This window comes from Lutra lutra, chromosome 4 (genome assembly GCF_902655055.1).
Source record: "Lutra lutra chromosome 4, mLutLut1.2, whole genome shotgun sequence".
In the NCBI taxonomy this organism is placed as follows: domain Eukaryota; kingdom Metazoa; phylum Chordata; class Mammalia; order Carnivora; family Mustelidae; genus Lutra; species Lutra lutra.
Window position 1 is genome coordinate 155,175,084 of NC_062281.1, and position 20,026 is coordinate 155,195,109.

Consider the following 20,026-nt stretch of genomic DNA (forward strand, 5'->3'; position numbering starts at 1 on the left):
AAAATACAGGGGTGCCTGGGTGGCTCAGTGGGTTAAGCCGCTGCCTTCGGCTCGGGTCATGATCTCAGGGTCCTGGGATCGAGCCCCGCATCGGGCTCTCTGCTCGGCAGGGAGCCTGCTTCCTCCTCTCTCTCTGCCTGCCTCTCTGCCTGCTTGTGATCTCTCTCTGTCAAATAAATGAATAAAAAAAAAATACATTAAAATGCTGAATCAAATAATAACCAAGTAATCCAACCACCATGCTGCAGCTCTACCTTTGGCATTTCAATTCATATGGCATTAGAGTTTTGATCTCCATAATGCATTGAGAGCACACAGGAAACAAGACCATTTCTTTTCTTTTTTTTTTTTTTAAGATTTTATTTATTTATTTGACAGAGATCACAAGTAGGCAGAGAGGCAGGCAGAGACAGAGAGGAGGAAGCAGGCTCCCCGCTGAGCAGAGAGCCTGATGCGGGGCTCCATTCCAGGACCCCGGGATCCTGACCAAGCCGAAGGCAGAGGCTTTAACCCACTGAGCCACCCAGGCGCCCCAAGACCATTTCTTTTAAAAAGCATCATTTGCCAACCCCTTTCTTAAAACAAATTCTAAATCTTCCAAGTTAAGAGAATCAAGTAATAAAAGCTCACATTGCAATCTGGATCAATCTAATTTTAATCACATTTCCCCTTTTTCTAGAAATTAGTGTGCTAAAAATAGCATGTTTTCAAATAAACTAACAATGGCTAGTTGTATTCCGTCTACTGTCTAGGATGGATATAAACTAACAAGAAAAATTTGCACTCAAAAACACTACTTTTAATTCCCTGAAATACAGACGGTAGAGAATTTATAACAGTGCTTCTACAAGATATACCAATTTAAGATCATTAACTGTCTATTGTGGTTAATTCTATTTATCAGCTGTCATAAAGCATCACTGGAACTAGAACTGTGCTCAAGTACCTACCATCTCTTGAAAACAAATTCTGACCCACCAACAGGTCATCAACGACCTTTCACTTGGATAGCAAAGGCTCAATGAGCACGTTAAAAGAATTAACAATAAAAATAATGTCAAGGTTCAAGAGTTTACAAATGTACCAAACAAAAAGGAAGAAGTATTCACAGACACTTTACTTTTGGCAATACATCAAGTTGCAAAAAAGTTACATATATGGATCTTCATAAATTGTTTCATTTTGGAGGTGCCTGGATGGCTCAGTCTGCTAAGTGGCTGCCTTCCACTTAGGTCATGATCCTGGAGTTCTGGGAGTGAGCCCTGCACTGGGCTCCCTGCTCAGTGAGGAGCCTGCTTCTCCCTCTGTCCTTCATCCGCTGCTCTTGCCCACTCTCTCTCAAATAAATTAATATATCATTACCAATCTACCTTTCTATATGAATTGCTATCTGGGTGACCCTGCATTACTGCACCTTACAAAGAAAAGCTTGGGGGCTTTTTGTCAGAATGTGAATAATTTTCTAATTTATCTATTTCGCAACTTTGATGATAATGGATTTGTTGCTATTGTTTCATTCTTTCTAAAAGTAGAACATGAAGATATCTCAAATTCATTTTGGAAATATGAAGAGGACAAACATAAATAACTAAAAAGTGAAGTACCTGTACTCTCAAATGTACTTATTTTTAACCACTCCTTTATACAGACATATTGGGGAATGGAATAGTACTGAAACAGGATTTATCAGGATTAATAACATAATCTGATAAAGAGTAGAACATCTAAACAGAATTGGGGAGAACAAATACCACCTTTTACTATTTCTTTACAGTGCTTTATATGGAAGGTACAATGAGATACCACCTCACACCAGTCAGAATGGCTAAAATTAACAAGTCAGGAAATGACAGATGCTGGCGAGGAAGCGGAGAAAGGGGAACCCTCCTACACTGTTGGTGGGAATGCAAGCTGGTGCAGCTACTCTGGAAAACAGCATGGAGGTTCTTCAAAAAGTTGAAAATAGAGCTACCCTACGATCCAGCAATTGCACTACTGGGTATTTACCCTAAAGATACAAATGTAGTGATCCGAAGGGGCACGTGCACCCGAATGTTTATAGCAGCAATGTCCACAATAGTCAAACTACGGAAAGAACCTAGATGTCCATCAACAAATGAATGGATAAAGAAGATGGGGTATATATATACAATGGAATACTATGCAGCCATCAAAGAAATGAAATCTTGCCATTTGTGATGACGTGGATGAACTAGAGGGTATTATGCTTAGCAAAATAGGTCAATCGGAGAAAGACAACTATCATATGATCTCCCTGATATGAGGAAGTAGAGAAGCAACATGGGGGGCTTGGGGGGTAGGAAAAAATAAATGAAACAAGATGGGATCAGGAGGGAGACAAACCATAAGAGACTCTTTTTTTTTTTTTTAAGATTTTATTTATTTATTTGACAGAGAGAGATCACAAGTAGGCAGAGAGCCAGGCAGAGAGAGAGGAAGAAGCAGGCTCCCCACCGAGCAGAGAGCCCGATGCGGGGCTCGATCCCAGGACCCTGAGACCATGACCTGAGCCGAAGGCAGCGGCCCAACCCGCTGAGCCACCCAGGTGCTTAATCTCACAAAACAGGCTGAGGGTTGCTGGGGGAGAGGATAGGGAGAGGGTGGTTGGGTTACGGACATTGGGGAGGGTATGTGCTATGGTGAGTGCTATGAAGTGTGTAAACCTGGAGATTCCTGGGGCTAATAATACATTATATGTTAATAAAAAGTTTAATTTAAACAATTCGTACTTTGAGGGGCGCCTGGGTGGCTCAATGGGTTAAAGCCTCTGCCTTCAGCTCAGGTCATGATCCCAGGGTTCTGGGATCGAGCTCCGCATCGGGCTCTCTGCTAAGCAGGGAGCCTGCTTCCCTTCCTCTCTCTCTCTGCCTGCCTCTGCCTACTTGTGATCTCTGTTAAATAAATAAATAAAATCTTTTCATAAATAAATAAAAACTGCTACCTTTAAAAAAACAAATGGGACCCCTGGGTGGCTCAGTTGGTTATGTATCTGTCTCCAGCACAGGTCATTAGCCCAGAGTCCTCAAATCAAGTCCCAAGCCAGGCTCCTTGCCCTGCAGGGAGCCTGCTTCTCCCTCTGCCTACCACTTCCCCTGCTTGTGCCTGCTCTCTCTTGACAAATAAATAAAAATTTAAAAAAAAAAAAGAAAATATTAAAACAAAACAAAACAAAAACCTGTTATCTTTGAGTGACCATTAAAGACTAAGGGAAGGGATGGGGCGCCTGGGTGGCTCAGTGGGTTAAGTTGTTACATGTCTGGGGCGCCTGGGTGGCTCAGTGGGTTAAGCCGCTGCCTTCGGCTCAGGTCATGATCCCAGGTCCTGGGTTCGAGCCCCGCATCAGGGTTTCTGCTCAGCAGGGAGCCTGCTTCCTCCTCTCTCTCTGCCTGCCTCTCTGCTTACTTGTGATTTCTCTCTGTCAAATAAATAAATAAAATCTTTAAAAAAAAAAAAAGTTGTTACATGTCTGCCTTTGGCCCAGGGTCCTGAGATGCAATCCCCCATCAGGTTCCTTACTCAGCAGGTGCCTGCTTTACCTCTGCCAGCCACTCCCCAGCTTGCAAATAATTTAAAAATCTTAAGGAAAAAAAAAGTCAGGGAAGGAACAAAACAAACAGGACAAATAGAACACAAACAGCAACACAGTAGTCTTAAACCCAACAATCCTGAATAATTACACTTACTCTAATTTAAAAGACACACATTGTTAGACAGTATAAAAAAAGACCTTTGTTTATAAGAGATGTGCTTCAAACATAAATAATACAAAATTGTTAAAAACTAATCATAAGGAAAATGGAGTTAACTATATTAGCATCCAAAGAAGAAGGCTTCAGGGCAAGAATATTACCAGAAATCATAAAAATAAAAGGATCAATTCATCTAGAAGATGTAATTCCTAAATGTATATGCACTTACTAACAACTTTAAAATTCATGTAGCAAAAACTGAGAGAATAAAAAGAAAAATCCACAATTACAGTGGATGAACACTCATTTTCAGCAACTGATAAAAAACAAGTAGTTGGAAAATGAATAATATAGAAAATTAGTATTAACAACCAACTTGCCCTGACATTCATAGAATATTATATCCAAAATGTACAACATATATTCCTTAAGTGCACATGAACGTGCACCAGGATAGATCACATCTGAGCCATAAAACAAATGTCAATAAATATAAATGGATTAAAATCATAAGAGTATGTTCTCTGACAACAATTACGTTAGAAGTTAATTTAAAAAAAAATGTGAAATATCCCCAACTACTTGGTAATGAAGCAATACATTTCTAAATATCCCATGGCTCACATAATATCTCATAATGGAAATCAGAAAATATTTTGAACAATATATCAGAATTTAAGGATTTTTTTAAAAAGATTTTATTTATTTATTTGACAGACAGGCAGGCAGAGAGAGAGAGGGAAGCAGGCTCCCTGCTGAGCAAAGGGCCCAATGCGGGACTCGATCCCAGAACCCTGAGATCACAACCTGAGCCGAAGGCAGCGGCTTAACCCACTGAGCCACCCAGATGCCCCCAAATTTAAGGATATTAGCCAAAGTTGTGTTAGAGGAAATGTATAGCTCTAAATGTTTCTGTTATAAACAAGAAACATGTAAAATTCATGGCTAAGTTCCCACCTTAAAAAGATAAAAAAGGAAAAAAAAAAGATAAAAAGAGAGTAGGTTAAACCCAGAATAAACATAAGAAATTATAAAGATAGGAGCAGAAATAAGAGAAAACAGATGTACAATGGATATAAGTCAAAGCCAAGTCAGTTCTTTAAAAAGACTAATATCACAAAATCCCTAAGTATAGGGGAAAGTAAGAGAAAGAAAAGAGAAAAAAACACCAATACCAGGAACAAAAGACTGAATGTCATTACAGATCCTGTAAGCATTAAAAGGAAAATAAAAGAACTGTACAAACAATTTTGCTAAAAAATTTGGTAATTCAGATGAAATACAGAAATTACTGTAATAACAAACTACAAAAACTGACAATCTGTTAGACATAACATTCCTAAATGCACTTCTTGATAAATGGACCCTTTTATAAATATAAAATGAAAGTATATTAATTGCTCTCCCAAAGAAATTCAAGGCTCGGGGCGCCTGTGTGGCTCAGTGGGTTAAAGCCTCTGCCTTCAGCTCAGGTCATGATCTCAGGGTCCTGGGATCGAGCCCCGCGTCGGGCTCTCTGCTCAGCAGGGAGCCTGCCTCCCCCTCTCTCTCTCTGCCTGCCTCTCTGCCTACTTGTGATTTCTGTCTGTCAAATAAATAAATAAAAAATCTTTAAAAAAAAAAAAGAAATTCAAGGCTCAATGGCATCAATGGTGAGTTCTATTAAACATAGAAGGAAGAAATAACCTCGGGGTTATGAGTTCAAGCCCCATACTGCGGACAGAGTTTACATAAAAGAAATAAATGGGGGGGATGCGCCTGGGCAACTTAGCTGGTTGAGCCTCTGCCTTGGCTCAGGTCATGATCTCGGGGTCCTGGGATGGAGCCCTGCATCGGGCTCTTTGCTCAGCAGGGAGCCTGCTTCTCCCTCTCTACCTACTTGTGATTTCTATCAAATAAATACATAAAACCTTTAAAAAAAAAAAAGAAAGAAAGAAAGAAAAAAAATAGGGGGCGCCTGGGTGGCACAGTCGGTTAAGAGCAGAACTCATGGTTTTGGCTTAGGTCATGATCACAGGGTTATGAGATCAAGCCCCACATTGGGCTCTGGGCTCTGCTCAGAGTCTGCTTAAGATCTTCTCTCCCTTTGTCCCTCCACCCTGGTCTCTGACTTTCTCTCAAATAAATAGAATCTTAAAAAAAAAATTAAAAATAAAAAATAAGAAGAAGGGGTGCCTGGGTGGCTCAGTGGTTTAAGCCTCTGTCTTCAGCTCAGGTCAGGATCCCAGGGTCCTGGGATGGAGCCCCACATTGGGCTCTCTGCTCAGCGGGAAGCCTGCTTCCCCCTCTCTCTGCCTGCCTCCCTGCCTACTTGTGTTCTCTCTCTCTCTCTCTCTCTGTCAAATAAATAAATAAATAAATAAATAAATAAATAAATAAATAAATAAATAAAAGAAGAAGAAGAAGAAGAAGAAGAAGAAGAAGAAAAACCCATGCTCCACCCAGAATTTGAATAGGGAACATTTCCCAATTCATTTTTTGCTATCCTGATACTAAAACCAGGTATTTCTGGAGAGCAATTTTCCTCATAAACACAGACATAAAAATACTTAACTAAATATCAGCAAATAAAATCTTGTGATACATAAAAATAATACATCAAGACCAGGTGGGGATTATTCCTAGAATGTAAAGTTAAATTCACAATAAAAGCCACCATATTAACAGAATAAACAACAAAAACAGTCTTAAATGCTGAAGCATCTGACAATTCAACACACATTCATAACTTTTTAAAAAGATTTTATTTATTTATTTGACAGACAGAGATCACTAGTAGGCAGAGAGGCAGGCAGAGAGAGATAGGGAGACTCCCCTATCCTGAGCAGAGAGCCCAACGTGGAGCTCAATCCCAGGACCCCGAGATCATGACCTAAGCTGAAGGCAGAGGCTTAACCCACTGAGCCACCCACACATTCATAACTTAAAAAATACTCCTGACAAACTAAGAATAGAAAAAAACTTCCTTAATTTGATAAAGGGCATCTATGTAAAAACCTACAGCCAGTATCATACTTAAAGGTGAAAGACCTAGAATACAAAGAGGTCCACTCACACCACTTCAACATTCTACAAAGGTCCTAGAAAACGCAATTTAGAAAAAGGAAATAAACAGGGCCTGGGTGGCTCAATTGGATGCCAGGCTCTCTGCTCAGCAGGAAGCCTGCTTCCCCCTCTCTCTCTCTCTCTGCCTGCCCCTCCGCCTACTTGTGATCTCTGTCTGTCAAATAAATAAATAAAATCTTAAAAAAAAAATTTACAACATCAAAAATAGGGATCAATTTAACAAAACGTGTGAAAAGATCTTTACATCAAAAACTACAACATGTAGGGGCGCCTGGGTGGCTCAGTGGGTTAAAGCCTCTGTGTGGGGAGCCTGCTTCCTCCTCTCTCTCTGCCTGCCTCTCTGCCTACTTGTGATCTCTGTCTGTCAGATAAATAAATAAAATCTTAAAAAAAAAACAAACTACAACGTGTAAAGGCAACATACACAAACGGAGAAATAGGTATCATAAGCAAAAATGTATTCGTGCACTGTATTAATTTTTAAATTAATTAAAAATAAAATATTATAAATAAAACGAATGTAGTATACAGTACACTATGGAATCAGACAGAAAATGGAAATCTGTTTTAATCCCAGTCAGCGGCAACAAAAAAGTGCTTAAGATACTGTTAGCGCATACTTAAAAACCCGGTTTTCCATCAGCTATAAACAAATTTACAAATCATATAGCAGCATTTAAAAGTGAGTCCAAGGGCGCCTGGGTGGCTCAGTCGTTAAGCGTCCGCCTCAGCTCGGGTCAAGATCCCGTAGTCGTGGGATCCCAGCCCCACACTGGGCTCCCTGCTCGGCGGGAAGCCTGGTTCTCCCTCTCCCACTCCCCCTGCTTGTGTTCCCTCTCTCGCTGTGTCTCTCTCTGTCAAATAAATAAATCTTTTATTAATAAATAAATAAATAGTGAGTCCAAAAGAGTACAGGAGCACAGACCAGATCTTTGCAGGGCACAAAAGCCTTCCGACAAGGCGTTGTATGCAAAGTACCACCTCAGTGAATACTTCCTTCCCTCCGTATTTTAGGTTCACTAGAGCCTTCACCAGATTTTGAGTTCTAAGAGGGCGGCCCTTGAGGCCTTGTAGAATGTGGAATCTGACTTCAGAACACCTCACGTCAGGTTCAGGTTCTTGAGTAAATAACTTTCAGAGTTCTCAACTTCCCTACACACCAGTAAAATGGGGACTATCGATGCCTACAAACGACGGGAGAGAACCAAATTACTCAGTAAGCAGCAAACACACTCTTTTGGTCTGCATTTTGACAAGTTTGGTTTAATAGGAATTCTGCTGAGGCGGGAGGAGAGCACATGAAATGAAGGCATTTCAGTCTTGGGGTTCCACTCCCCCCCCGCCGGGCTCAGGAGGGACGTCCAGTTAGAGTTGCCAGTTCCAAGACCTGGTGTAGTAGGGACCGCTGGGTCACACCCTCTGTGGGGCACCACGTCCACAACGCACGTGGCAGTACGGTCGAGGTTTGGGGCATTTGGCTCCATTTTGACAGTAATAAGCGCCACCGTCTACTGTCCGCCAAGCCTAGTGCCATGACCGGAGCTTACGTCCAAACTCATCCTACCCTGCAAAATACCGGCTACCGTAGACACAGGCAAGAGTCGGAGACTCGAGGAAAGGACTCCCTCCTCCCCAAGGTCACCCAGGGGGCGGCACTTGCCCCGCCCGCGCCTCAGTGAGGCGCAAGGTCAGTGCGCTCCGCCCTGAGGCAGAGACGCCCCGGGGAGAAAACTCCCTTCCAGCAAGCACTTCCCCAGCGACGACGGGAGCCCAGCCGAGGCTCAACCCTTTCGGCTTTACCCCCGCGTCGGCCGAACAAACAAGCAAGTGCCTCCTCACAGCCCCCTGACGACTCCCTGACGAGCGTGGCGTCCCGCCAAGGTCCGCGTCCGCGCCCTCGTGCTCACCTGCACCACGCAGCAACCCAGCGCATCCTTCTGAGCGTCAGGCGGGACGAGAGTCCGGGGGGAGAGGCCCGGGTGCAAGAAGTGAACCATGGCGACCCCCGTCGGTGGGACGTCAGGAGAGAGCGGGCGTCGGGCCGGGACCCGGATCCCGCGAGAGGGTGAGGCGTCTCCAGCCGGGAGGCAGCTTGAGCAGCCCTCACGCCGCTCCGTCCCCGCCGCAAAAGTTTTGAAACGCCCGGCGAGGCGGCGCGCACGCGCCCGCCGCAGCCTCGCCCCCTCCCGCGGAGGCCGGACCGCCTCAGACCCCGCCCCCAGGATGGGCTCTCCCCTCTCCTATTTCCCCCCCGCCGCCCCCCACCACAGTCTATCACTACCCCACCCTATCAGGGCCCAACCGTCTCCTTTGGGGGGCCGCTTCGCCGCCGAAAGCGCCTTATACTTCTGTGGCACTCACCCCACTCCTATTCAACCCTCTGAGACCAAACTCCCTCAAACCCACACCTTAAAGATTGATACCGCATTCCCGTCACCCCTCTAAATCCTGCCCAGCGACCACTTCAGTGAAGTTGGGAAAGAGGTTATATTTTTATTTTTGCTTTAGTAATCTCTACACCCATGATGGGGCTCGAACTCATGACCCAAGATCAAGAGTCGCATGCAGTACCCACTGAGCCAGCCAAGCACCTGTAGAATATATGTTATACATTAAAAACATATATATTTTAAAGACCGTTCTCCTAAAACTCCAGCACAGGCACCTCTATTATATCTACCTTCTCTGTTTCAACTCCTACTGACGTTGGATGATCAAATACCAAAACCACTTTTGACCTTTTAAGTCCACAAAATGAACTAGTCCACTTCCTTCTAACCTACAAGGTCCAAGAAAGCAACCCTCAAAGACCAGTGAATTATTACACTTCAGCTAATTTAGAATAAAATATGTCTTGAAAAGGGTACTTCTAAAAGCGTATAAGTCTTGAATTTGAATCTTGGAATGTTTGCTCAGTCCTACCTACAAAGTTGTAAACCTTGGGCAAGATTCTTTATTTCTTTAAAACTCAACATCCCCATCAGTAAAGTAGGGTAAGAAAGAATGTGTTAGGGACGCCTGGGTGGCTCAGTTGGTTGGGCAGCTGCCTTCGGCTCAGGTCATGATCCCAGCGTCCTGGGATCGAGTCCCAACGTCGGGCTCCTTGCTCGGCAGGGAGCCTGCTTCTCCATCTGCCTCTGCCTGCCACTCTGTCTGCCTGTGCTCACTCTGAAAAATAAATAAAATCTTTAAAAAAAAAAAAAAGAAAGAAAGAATGTGTTAGCACACAGGATTGATGTAAAGATTAAACAAGATAATGTACATTAAAAACATAAAATGCTTAGCACATAGCAAGTCTTTGATAAGTGGATTCAAAAGTTAAAATAATTTTTCAAGTACAAATACTTTGCAAAATGCTTTCCTTTCACATTTATTCTTTTATTTAATCCTCATACCGGGAAAAAAAAAAAAAAGAAGTCCTTGTCAGTAGGTATCTCCATTTTACCCACAGAGAACCTGAGCACCTGAGAGGTTGAATAGACAAGTTAAATTGTTGCATCTGATGAGTGGAAAACCTGATGGTCAAAATCTAGTTTTCTAACTCCCAGTCCAGCCAATGTTTTGTGTTTTTTTCCAGTGAACTATTTCATAACTTTTCCTCTATCCTCAAACTTCCAAAACTTCCTCTCCCAACCATATTCTCAACTGCTTGTTTTACTGAAAAAAGAAAAGCAATTAAAAAAAAAAAAACATCCCAAGCTCCCACCATCACCACCACATCTACCCACCTATCTGTACTATCACCTATTTTGTTCTTACCTAAACCCAACTCTGGCACTTGGACTTGTCCGCTAGATCTAATTCCATCTTGCTTACTCGAAGATATCATCCCGCAACATCATTTCTTTCTCCTGCATTATCATTTTTCCCCCTTTCTTGGATCGTTGCCACTAGTGTACAAACAAGCTGAGGGGTACTTAGGGCTCAGTCAGTGCAGCGTGGGACTCTTGATCTTGGTTGTAAGTTCCAGCCCCACGCTGGGTGGAGAGATTGCTTAAAAATAAAATCCTTTAAGAGGCACCTGGGTGGCTCAGTGGGTTGGAGCCTCTGCCTTCCGCTCGGGTCATGGTCCCTGGAATCGAGCCCCGCATGGGTCTCTCTGCTCAGCGGGGAGCCTGCTTGCCTTCCTCTCTCTGCCTGCCTCTCTGCCTATTTGTGATCTCTGTCTGTCAAATAAATAAATAAAATCTTAAAAAAAAATAAAATCCTTTAAAAAATAAAAAATTGGGGGCTCCTGGGTGACTCAGTCATTAAACATTAAGTGTCTGCCTTCAACTCAGGTCATGATCCCAGAGTCCTGGGATGAAGAGGGCATTGGACTCCCTGCTCAGTGTAGAGTGTACTTCTCCTTCTCCCTCTCCTCCTTCTTCCCCACCCCCCAACCGTGTGCTCCTCTCTCTCTCTCTCAAGTGTATAAATAAATATCTTTCAAAAATAAATAATAAGTCAAGCTAATACTTTTCCCATAATAAAAAACAAAAATACTACTTTTGACCTAATTTCTCCATTCAGGTTGTTAAAATAAAAAACAAATGGATACCAGCTTGAAAATTCCTTGAACAAAAAAAAAAAAGAAAAAAGTTTAATTTAGCTTATTTTCCAAAGCTAACTTAACTGGGTCATTTCTTGCTTAAGCCTCTGAAAATCATATGCAAAACTTAAACTTGGGGTGCCTGTGTGGCCCCTTCCCACTGCTCATGCTCTCTCAAATAAATAAAATCTTTTTAAAATTAAAAAAAAGAATAAAAGAGGAGTTAAAAATGATTTCCAAGATTTTATAAGCAACTGAAATGAAGAAGTAGGTCTATACTGAAATAGGAAGGACTGACAAGAAAAGCTAGTTAGGGAAGGATATCACTTCTTTACTTTTGGACACAGTGAGGCTGTTTACATAACCAGGTGGATATGTTGAATTGACAGCTGGATATGAGCCTGAAGTTTAAAAGTGAACCATAGGGTAGACATCTTAAAATAGGGATACATCGGCATACAGATTGCTTTTAAAACTATGAAACTAGATAAAATCCCCATGAGAATGGATAGAGGAGAGGTACACAAGTACTAAGTCCTGGCATACACAAAGATGGAGACTCTGGGAGCATCTGGGTGGCTCAGTGTGTTAAACGTCTGCCTTTGGCTCAGGTCATGATCCCAGGGTCCCGGGATCAAGCTCGCATAGGGCTCCCTGCTCAGCAGGAAACCTGCTTCTCCCTCTCCCACTTCCCCTGCTTCTGTTCCCTCTCTCACTGTCTCTCTCTCTCTGTCAAATAAATAAGTAAAATCTTAAAAAAAAAAAAAAAAGAATTCTGGAATCAAGAGGATGAGAAGGAGCAATCAATGAGGTAGGAGGAAGAGAGAAGAAAGAAGAAAGAGGTAGGGATGGGGGAGGAGGAAGAAATGTGTTCTGGAAGCCAAATTAAAGTATTTTGGAGAAGAAGATATCACTTGAGTCAAATGCTGCTGAATAGTCAAGACAAAGAATGAAAAGTGACCCACTGAATTTAGCAACTTGAAAGTTGACAAGAACTGTTTAATGGAGTGGCCAGGGTGAAAGAAAATGGTAAGAGACCGTGAATACAGATCATACTATGGGGAAGCTTTGCTGTAAAGCATAGAAGAGATATGGGGGTAATACCTTGTCAAAAGTTCAGAAATATTTGAAGTAAAACCAATGAATCACCAAAGTACTGATTAGTAAGAGTTTATTGTGCACACCAAAACTCTGCAAAACAAGAGCTCTCAAAACCAAAATAGGGATTATGGTTCAGGGGAATAAAGCAGTTTATATAGTGAGAAAGCAATGACTGTTTATTCTTCACAGTGATTGATTATAATACTAGAGTTTTTTAAATAGGAATTTAAAAGGATAAGGAATAAGTCAGTGGTTACCACACAGGAACTTTGGGAAACAGTTTAAGTTTTTTTTTTTTGTTTGTTTGTTTGTTTGTTTGTTTGTTTTAAGATTTTATTTATTTATTTGACAGAGAGAAATCACAAGTAAGCAGAGAGGCAGGCAGAGAGAGAGGAGGAAGCAGGCTCCCTGCTGAGCAGAAAGCTCAACATTATTTGTTTGACAGAGAGACAGAGCATGCTCATGGGAGCACACAAGCAGAGGGAGAAGGAGAAGCAGACCTCCCACTGAGCATGGAGCCTGATGAGGGGCTTGATCCTAGGACTCTGGGATCATGACCTGATCCGAAGGCAGACGCTTAAAAGACTGAGCCACCCAAGTACCCCTCTTTTTTTTTTTGAAGTATGCAGTACCCCCAACATGGGGCTTGAACTCATGACCCCAAGATCAAGAGTCCCATCTTCTCCCAAATGAGCCAGCCAGGTGACCCCTCCTCTTTTATTCTTATATCTTCTATCCTCTCTGTTAAGAAATTCTGTTGGTTCTAGGGGTGCCTGGGTCCCCACCCCCCGCCTTTTTAAAGATAAAATCTTTTAAAAAAAATAAAAGAAATTCTGTTGGTTATATCTTCAAAATATATGTAGAGACAAGTGCCTGTCATTGCCCACTTGAATTTTTACAATATCCTCCTATCTGGTTTCCCAGCTTCCACCCTTGCTCCATTGAACTCTATTCTCAACATAGCAGCAAAAGTGATTATTTATTTATTTATTTATGAAGGACAGCGAGAGAGCAGGTATGTACATGGGTACACCAGGGTGGGAGGGGCAGAAGGAAAGAACAGAATCTAGAGCAGACTCTGCGCTGAGCTCAGAGCATGACCGGGGCTCAGTCTCAAGATCCTGAGATCATGGCCTGTGCTGAAACCAAGAATCAGATTCTTTTTTTTTTTTTAGATGTTATTTATTTATTTGACAGAGAAAGAGAGAAGTCACAAGTAGGCAGAAAGGCAGGCAGAGAGAGAGCAGGAAGCAGGCTCCCCTCTGAGCAGAGAGCCTGATGTGGGGCTGGATCCCAGGACCCTGAGATCATGACCTGAGCCTAAGGCAGAGGCTTAAACCACTGAGCTACCCAGGCACCCCCAAGAATCAGATTTTTAACCCACTGAGGCATCCAGACACCCCTAGAATGATCATATTAAATGGTCATGTCACCCTTCTGCACAAAACTCTCTAGTATCTTCCTACATCAGGAAAAATAAAAAAAAAATTATGAAGGACAGTGTTCTATAAGATTCTACATAGTCTGTTCTCTTCAGGACCTTCTCTCCCTTTACCTTCTGCCATTCTCCCCTGTGCTTATTCCACCCCAGCACTGTTGGATTCCTTGCTATTCTCATGGATGGCTCTCTTATCTTCTGTAAGTTTTGGCTCAAATACTGAGCCTTATCAATAAGGACTTCCCCGGCTGTGATACATTAAATAGCCGTCCTCACAAGCATCACCACACCATCCTCAAACGCTTGTTCCTTTTGCTCTGCTTTCATGCTTAACACTATTTGTCATGCTATTTATTTTATTTCTTTTAATTTTCTGACTGCTCCTCTCTAAGGAAAAAAAAAAATGTAAGCGAGTGAGGACAAGGACTTTGTTTTGTTGTATCCCTGGGCCTAGAACAGTGCCTTTTTAGAAGGTGGTCAGTATGGGGTGCCTGGGTGGCTCAGTGGGTTAAAGCCTCTGCCTTCAGCTCAGGTCATGATCCCAGGGTCCTGCGAACAAAGCCCCACATCAGGCTCTCTGCTCAGCGGGTAGCCTGCTTCCTCCTCTCTCTCTGCCTGCCTCTCTGCCTGCTTGTGATCTCTGTCAAATAAATAAGTAAGTAAGTAAATAAATAAATAAATAAAAACTAACTAAATAGAAGGTGGTCAGTAATATTTGTTGAAAAAATACATGGCTCCCTGGAAAAAATTAACTGTAGCTCTAGAGGAAAGTTTCATTCTGAAATCACAAACAAGGTTGCATCTATTTAGGGAGGAATAAATTTTGTGATAACCTGTTCCCCATCCCTCCTTCTCCTAATCTCCTCGGTGTCCTTCCGCACCTATTTGTCAGTTGTCAGTTTTTCAATTCAGTTTAACCATTTTTGAAGATTCAGTCCGTGGTACTAATTGATCTGTTACCAGACTCATCCCTTCTAATTCTTCACCCACTTTCAGTGAGTGCTCTACTCAAAACACAAATCTGATCACCTTTCTTCCCAGTTTAAAACACTTCCATATTCCCATTGTCGTCAGAATGAAACCCGAACTTAGGATGGTTTTCAGTGGCCCTTCATGATCTGGCTCCAGGTTACCTCTCTAGTTTATTTTATTTTATTTTAAAGATTTTATTTATTTATTTGACAGAGAGAGATCACAAGTAGACATAGAGGCAGGCAGAGAGGGGGTGGGGGAAGCAGGCTCCCTGCTGAGCAGAGAGCCCGATGCGGGACTTGATCCCAGGACCCTGAGATCATGATCTGAGCCGAAGGCAGCGGCTTAACCCAATGAGCCACCCAGGCGCCCCTACCTCTCTAGTATAAACCACGAGTACTCTCTTTATAACCTTTCCTTTGGCCATAGTGTACTGAAACTGTTTCACTTCCAGAAATGTACTTTTACATACTCGTTGTTGTCCAATCTACCACCCCCTACTAATTCCTATAGATCCTTTAGATCTCACTTAGATGTAACCTCCTCTAGAAAGTCTTACTTATATACCCCACCCTCTTCCTGCCAGCTCTGAAGAAAAGGTAGGGGAGGGATAGTGCAGATGCAGACAAATGGAGAAGTGTAAAGAAATTAAACTTCTGAAATGAAATTAGAAAACCCTAATTAAGATCTCTTTAAATTATGGTAGAATTTCTTTAAGAATTTTTCTAAAAAAAAAAAAAAAAAAAAAAAGGGGGGACGCCTGGGTGGCTCAGTTGGTTGGGCAGCTGCCTTCGGCTCAGGTCATGATCCCAGCGTCCTGGGATCGAGTCCCGCATCGGGCTCCTTGCTTGGCGGGGAGCCTGCTTCTCCCTCTGCCTCTGCCTGCCATTCTGTCTGCCTGTGCTCGCTTGCTCTCCTCTCTCTCTGACAAATAAATAAAATCTAAAAAAAAAAAAAAAAGAATTTTATAAAATCTTGGGGTGCCTGGGTGGCTCAGTCATTTAGTGGCTCAGGTCATGATCTCATGGTCCTGGGATCAAGCCCTGCATTGGACTCCCTGCTGGGTGGGAGGCCTGCTTCTTCCTCTCCCAGTCCCCCTGCTTGTGTTCCCCCTCTCACTGTCTCTCTATCAAATAAATAAATAAAATCTAAAAAAAACCCAAACAACAACAAACAAAACCCACAAAAGAACGTTATAAAATCCCTTAAGTTTTGCTGTCTTGAAGTATAGGGGAAAGATCACAAGCTTTGATGTCAAAAAAGCTTGAATTCAAATTCCACTTCACCTCTCCTTTGGGCAGTTACTTAACCTATGAGCTTCAGTTTCCTTTTCTGGAAAATAAGATTAATAATAACACCAAACTCGCAGAATTTCAAAAACTATTAGAATATCTACCCCATGTGTTATTTTTGGTTTCTCAAAGAGAAAGGATGCTTTCTAAGGGAAAGGGTCATGTGATGCTCTGTAACTTTGAGCAAGTCTTTGTCTCTTTCTGGGCATCAAAGAAACACAAAAATGAGCTATTAACATTTGTGGTTTACCCATATCTATATCTGTAAGCTTTGGTTTATTTCTCCCATTGTAGTGATCAGCAGTAAAACTTTTATTATGGAAAAAGCATGCCTAGGAAATAAAGGAACTGGAATCACAGAGGGGTACAAAGTGTCAGCAACCCTAAACAGGAAAGGTTTAAATTGGGTTTGAGATTGTCCTTAAAGGTTAAATTGGATTTTCCCTCTTTATAACACAGTGATTAAGATCATAGATTTCAGAGCCTGACAGACCTGAGTCTTACTGTGACTCTTATGCCTAATAGCTTGCGATCTTGGCAAAATTATTTAATACCTCACGATTTCTGCATCCATAAAATGGAATAATTATCATCTTTACAAGGTTGTTGCAAGGCTTAGCTGAGAAAATAGACATAAAAAGGCTTAGCATAGTGCTTGCCTTGATATACTTTCTGGTTATATTGGAATTCCAAGTCAACCATTGGAATCTATCAAGTAACTAGTAGTATTTGAAATTATAGATTGCCTACAATTGCACTTGCCACATAGTGCTAATTGATTGCCCGAAATCCTAGACTATTGTTGGTTTATGCTCATAGGTCTTTAAAGGGGAAAAGTCTTTAAAACCATTGCTAATAGCCACAAACAATGTGATTTTATTTCATGAACCGTTTCAGAGGGCTTTTGATTATAATTATACCTTTGCCTTCACATTGAAAAACATCAGTACTAATACTTTACAAAGTAGCCAAGGTTCTACCAATAGTGGGGACACTAGTGTCAAAACAGAATCTAGGGTTTTTTAAAAAATATTTTAATTTTTTTATCAACATATCATGTATTATTAGTCCCAGGGGTACAGGTCTGTGAATCGCCAGATTTACACACTTCACAGCACTCACTATAGCACATACCCTCCCCAATGTCCACAACCCCACCCCCCTCTCCCTACTCCCCTCCCCCCCCACCCCCCCTCGGTTTGTTTTGTGAGATTAAGAGTCTCTTATGGTTTGTCTCCAAAACAGTATCTAGGTTTAATCTACAAGTTCCTCTATGTTTGACCTCTTTAGGCTTCCTTTCATCTGTAAGATAGGGGATAATTACCTTCTCTTGCAAGATCTTAGAGGGTTAAAGGCAGCACTTGGCTCATTATTCATAATATCCGCAGTTTTGAAGTGTTTTGTTTAAGGCTGAACTGATGAGACGGAGAATTAGGTAGAAAATACGTTTGGTAACTCCTTAATACCCATATTCAAATATGACAATCACAATGCATATGTAATTGAAAATGGTTCCTTTTATAATGTGTATTATTGTGAAGTGACAGGAGATCTAATGTTTTTTTTGTTTATTTGTTTAAGTGATTTCTGTGCCCAACGCGGGGCTCAAACTTTTGATCAAGAGTTGATTGCTCCACTCTCTGAGCCAGCCAGGCACCTGCACAAAGGTTTTTTTCATTTTTGGATCTTACATTCACATCCCAGTCTAGGAGTGATACTCACGAGAGATGGTCTTTGTCATTACAAGACGATTTTAAACAAGTGTCCTGCTGAATGCATGGGAGTAAGCCATTTATTTGCAGCATCTGGCTACTAGTGCCATTTCTTCAAACCTGTTCCAAAGGCTTACTTCTGGAAGCTAAGAGCTCCCTGTGGGTAGTCCTACCCTACGATTTGCTCCTTCATAGGCAGGAGCCTGTATAAAGGCTAAATTCTGAAACTGCATTGGAATCTAAAATTATGATTAATGTGAATGCTCACAGTTTCTACCATTCATCCCCTCCTCCCAATTCCAGGAGTGATGCAGTTAGTCAGATCAGTTCACTGGACTCCTGAAATGCAGAAATGCAGATTAAGAATAGAGAATAGGAGATGGAAGTGTAATGGGGAGGAAAGAAGAATTTAGTCAAGAGAGATTGGGTTAATCTACATAATAAAAACTTTGACAAAGGGTGAAGGAGGGGGAAGAGTGGAGGACTTTTAAATTTTTCCTTTTTGGAATGTTGGCTATAGACTACAGGGCTCATCCACTTATCTGGTTAAGTATTAGCCAGAAGTATTTCTTTTCCTCAGTATGTATGGCCCATAGTAATGCCATGTCGCTATTGAGTGAATTACTGGACAGATAACAAGTTAAAACTAGTAATTATTAGGGCGCCTTGGTGGCTCAGTGGGTTAAGTCTCTGTCTTCGGCTCAGGTCATGATCTCAGAGTCTTGGGATTGAGTCCCACATTGGGCTCTCTGCTCAGTGGGGAGCCTGCTTCCCTCCCCACATACCCCCCCACGCCTGTTGCTCTGCCTACTTGTGATCTCTCTGTGTCAAATAAATAAAATATTTAAAATACCCTAGTAATTATTATAAAAATTGTAGTAAAGCTTAAAAACAAACAAACCCTGCCACCCTAACACAGCTAACCTCATGTTTGTGTATTAGTGAAGCAATACTATTTATAGTGGCCATTCATTAACAATTCTATAGCAGGGGCACCTGGGTGGCTCAGTGGGTTAAGCCTCTGCCTTCAGCTCTGGTCATGATCTCAGGGTACTGGGATGGAGTCCAATTGGGCTCTCTGCCCAGCAGGGAGCCTGCTTCCCCCTCTCTCTGCCTGCCTCTCTGCCTACTTGTGATCTCTCTCTCTCTGTCAAATAAATAAATAAAATCTTTAAAAAAAAAAACAAAACACAAAACAATTCTATAGCATTTAAACACTAATGCTTAGAACACCTCCTCGGGGACAATCTCTACTTCTCTGACCATTTGGTGCACATTATTTTCTGTACCATTCATTTGATGCTTAATCACATAATGCTAAGAAAGCTCATGCTATTATGTAACAATATGGTAGGGAAGAGAGGCCCACTGGATTGGAAGTTGGAAATAAAAACTATAGAGCAGGGGGGCCTGGGTGGTTCAGTGGGTTAAAGCCTCTGCCTTTGGCTCAGGTCAGGGTCCTGGGATTGAGCCCCACATCAGGCTCTCTGCTCAGCAGGGGGTCTGCTTCCTCCTCTCTGACTGCCTCTCTGCTTACTTGTGATCTCTGTCAAATAAATAAATAAAAATCTAAAAAACAACAACAACAAAAAAAACCTATAGGGCAGAGTCTGTCACTGACTTGCTGTGTGACAGACAAGCTCATTTTATCTAAGACTATGTTTCCTCAACTACAAAATGAGTTTCTGAAACTAAAATAACGAAGGATTCTTCCTGGCTATGGGGTTCTTATACTTTGTTGTTTGGTAATCTCCCTCATTAAATGTACTTAATATACATAAAATCAGTTAATTATCTCAATAGTTGTGTGAATGGATGTCAAACCAGATATTATGCTCTCTAGGAAGTCTTGTTGGGCTGTGTAATGGGTCCCCACTTTGGATTAAGTGGGATTTCCATGCCTCTATAATGAACACTTTGGACTGGTCTGTGATACAATGTTAAGTAATATTTATATGTTTAATATTTCTTCTCCACAAAACTATAAGTTCCCTAAGCGACTTATAAATTATATAAATTCTAAAACTTTAACAGTATCTACCGTATGTATTTAATGAAATGAATAGAGTTCCAATACTAGAAACTTCTGTAAGCAACTGTTACAAGTCAATAACCAAGGAATCTAAATATTTTTTTAATTAATTTTTTTTAAGGAATCTAAATCTTGCATTAGATTTAAAGCAAATGTCTAGAAATAAAGTAGA

The 20,026-nt window shown here is 41.7% G+C and overlaps 1 protein-coding gene across 4 annotated transcripts in view; it reads right to left on the reverse strand.

Annotated features, from left to right (window-relative positions):
• Window positions 1–9,011, reverse strand: part of ZYG11A (zyg-11 family member A, cell cycle regulator) — an 81,979-nt gene extending 72,968 nt beyond the window's left edge. For 2 of the 4 annotated variants that reach the window (XM_047724228.1, XM_047724225.1), the window contains exon 1: window positions 8,684–9,009. In XM_047724228.1, the coding sequence (XP_047580184.1) occupies window positions 8,684–8,773 (90 nt within the window). In that variant the 5' untranslated portion in view covers window positions 8,774–9,009. Of the gene's footprint in view, window positions 1–8,683 lie in introns of all 4 variants that reach the window. The other 2 variants (XM_047724227.1, XM_047724226.1) reach the window with 2 other exon arrangements.
• Between the last annotated feature and the right edge of the window lie 11,015 nt (window positions 9,012–20,026).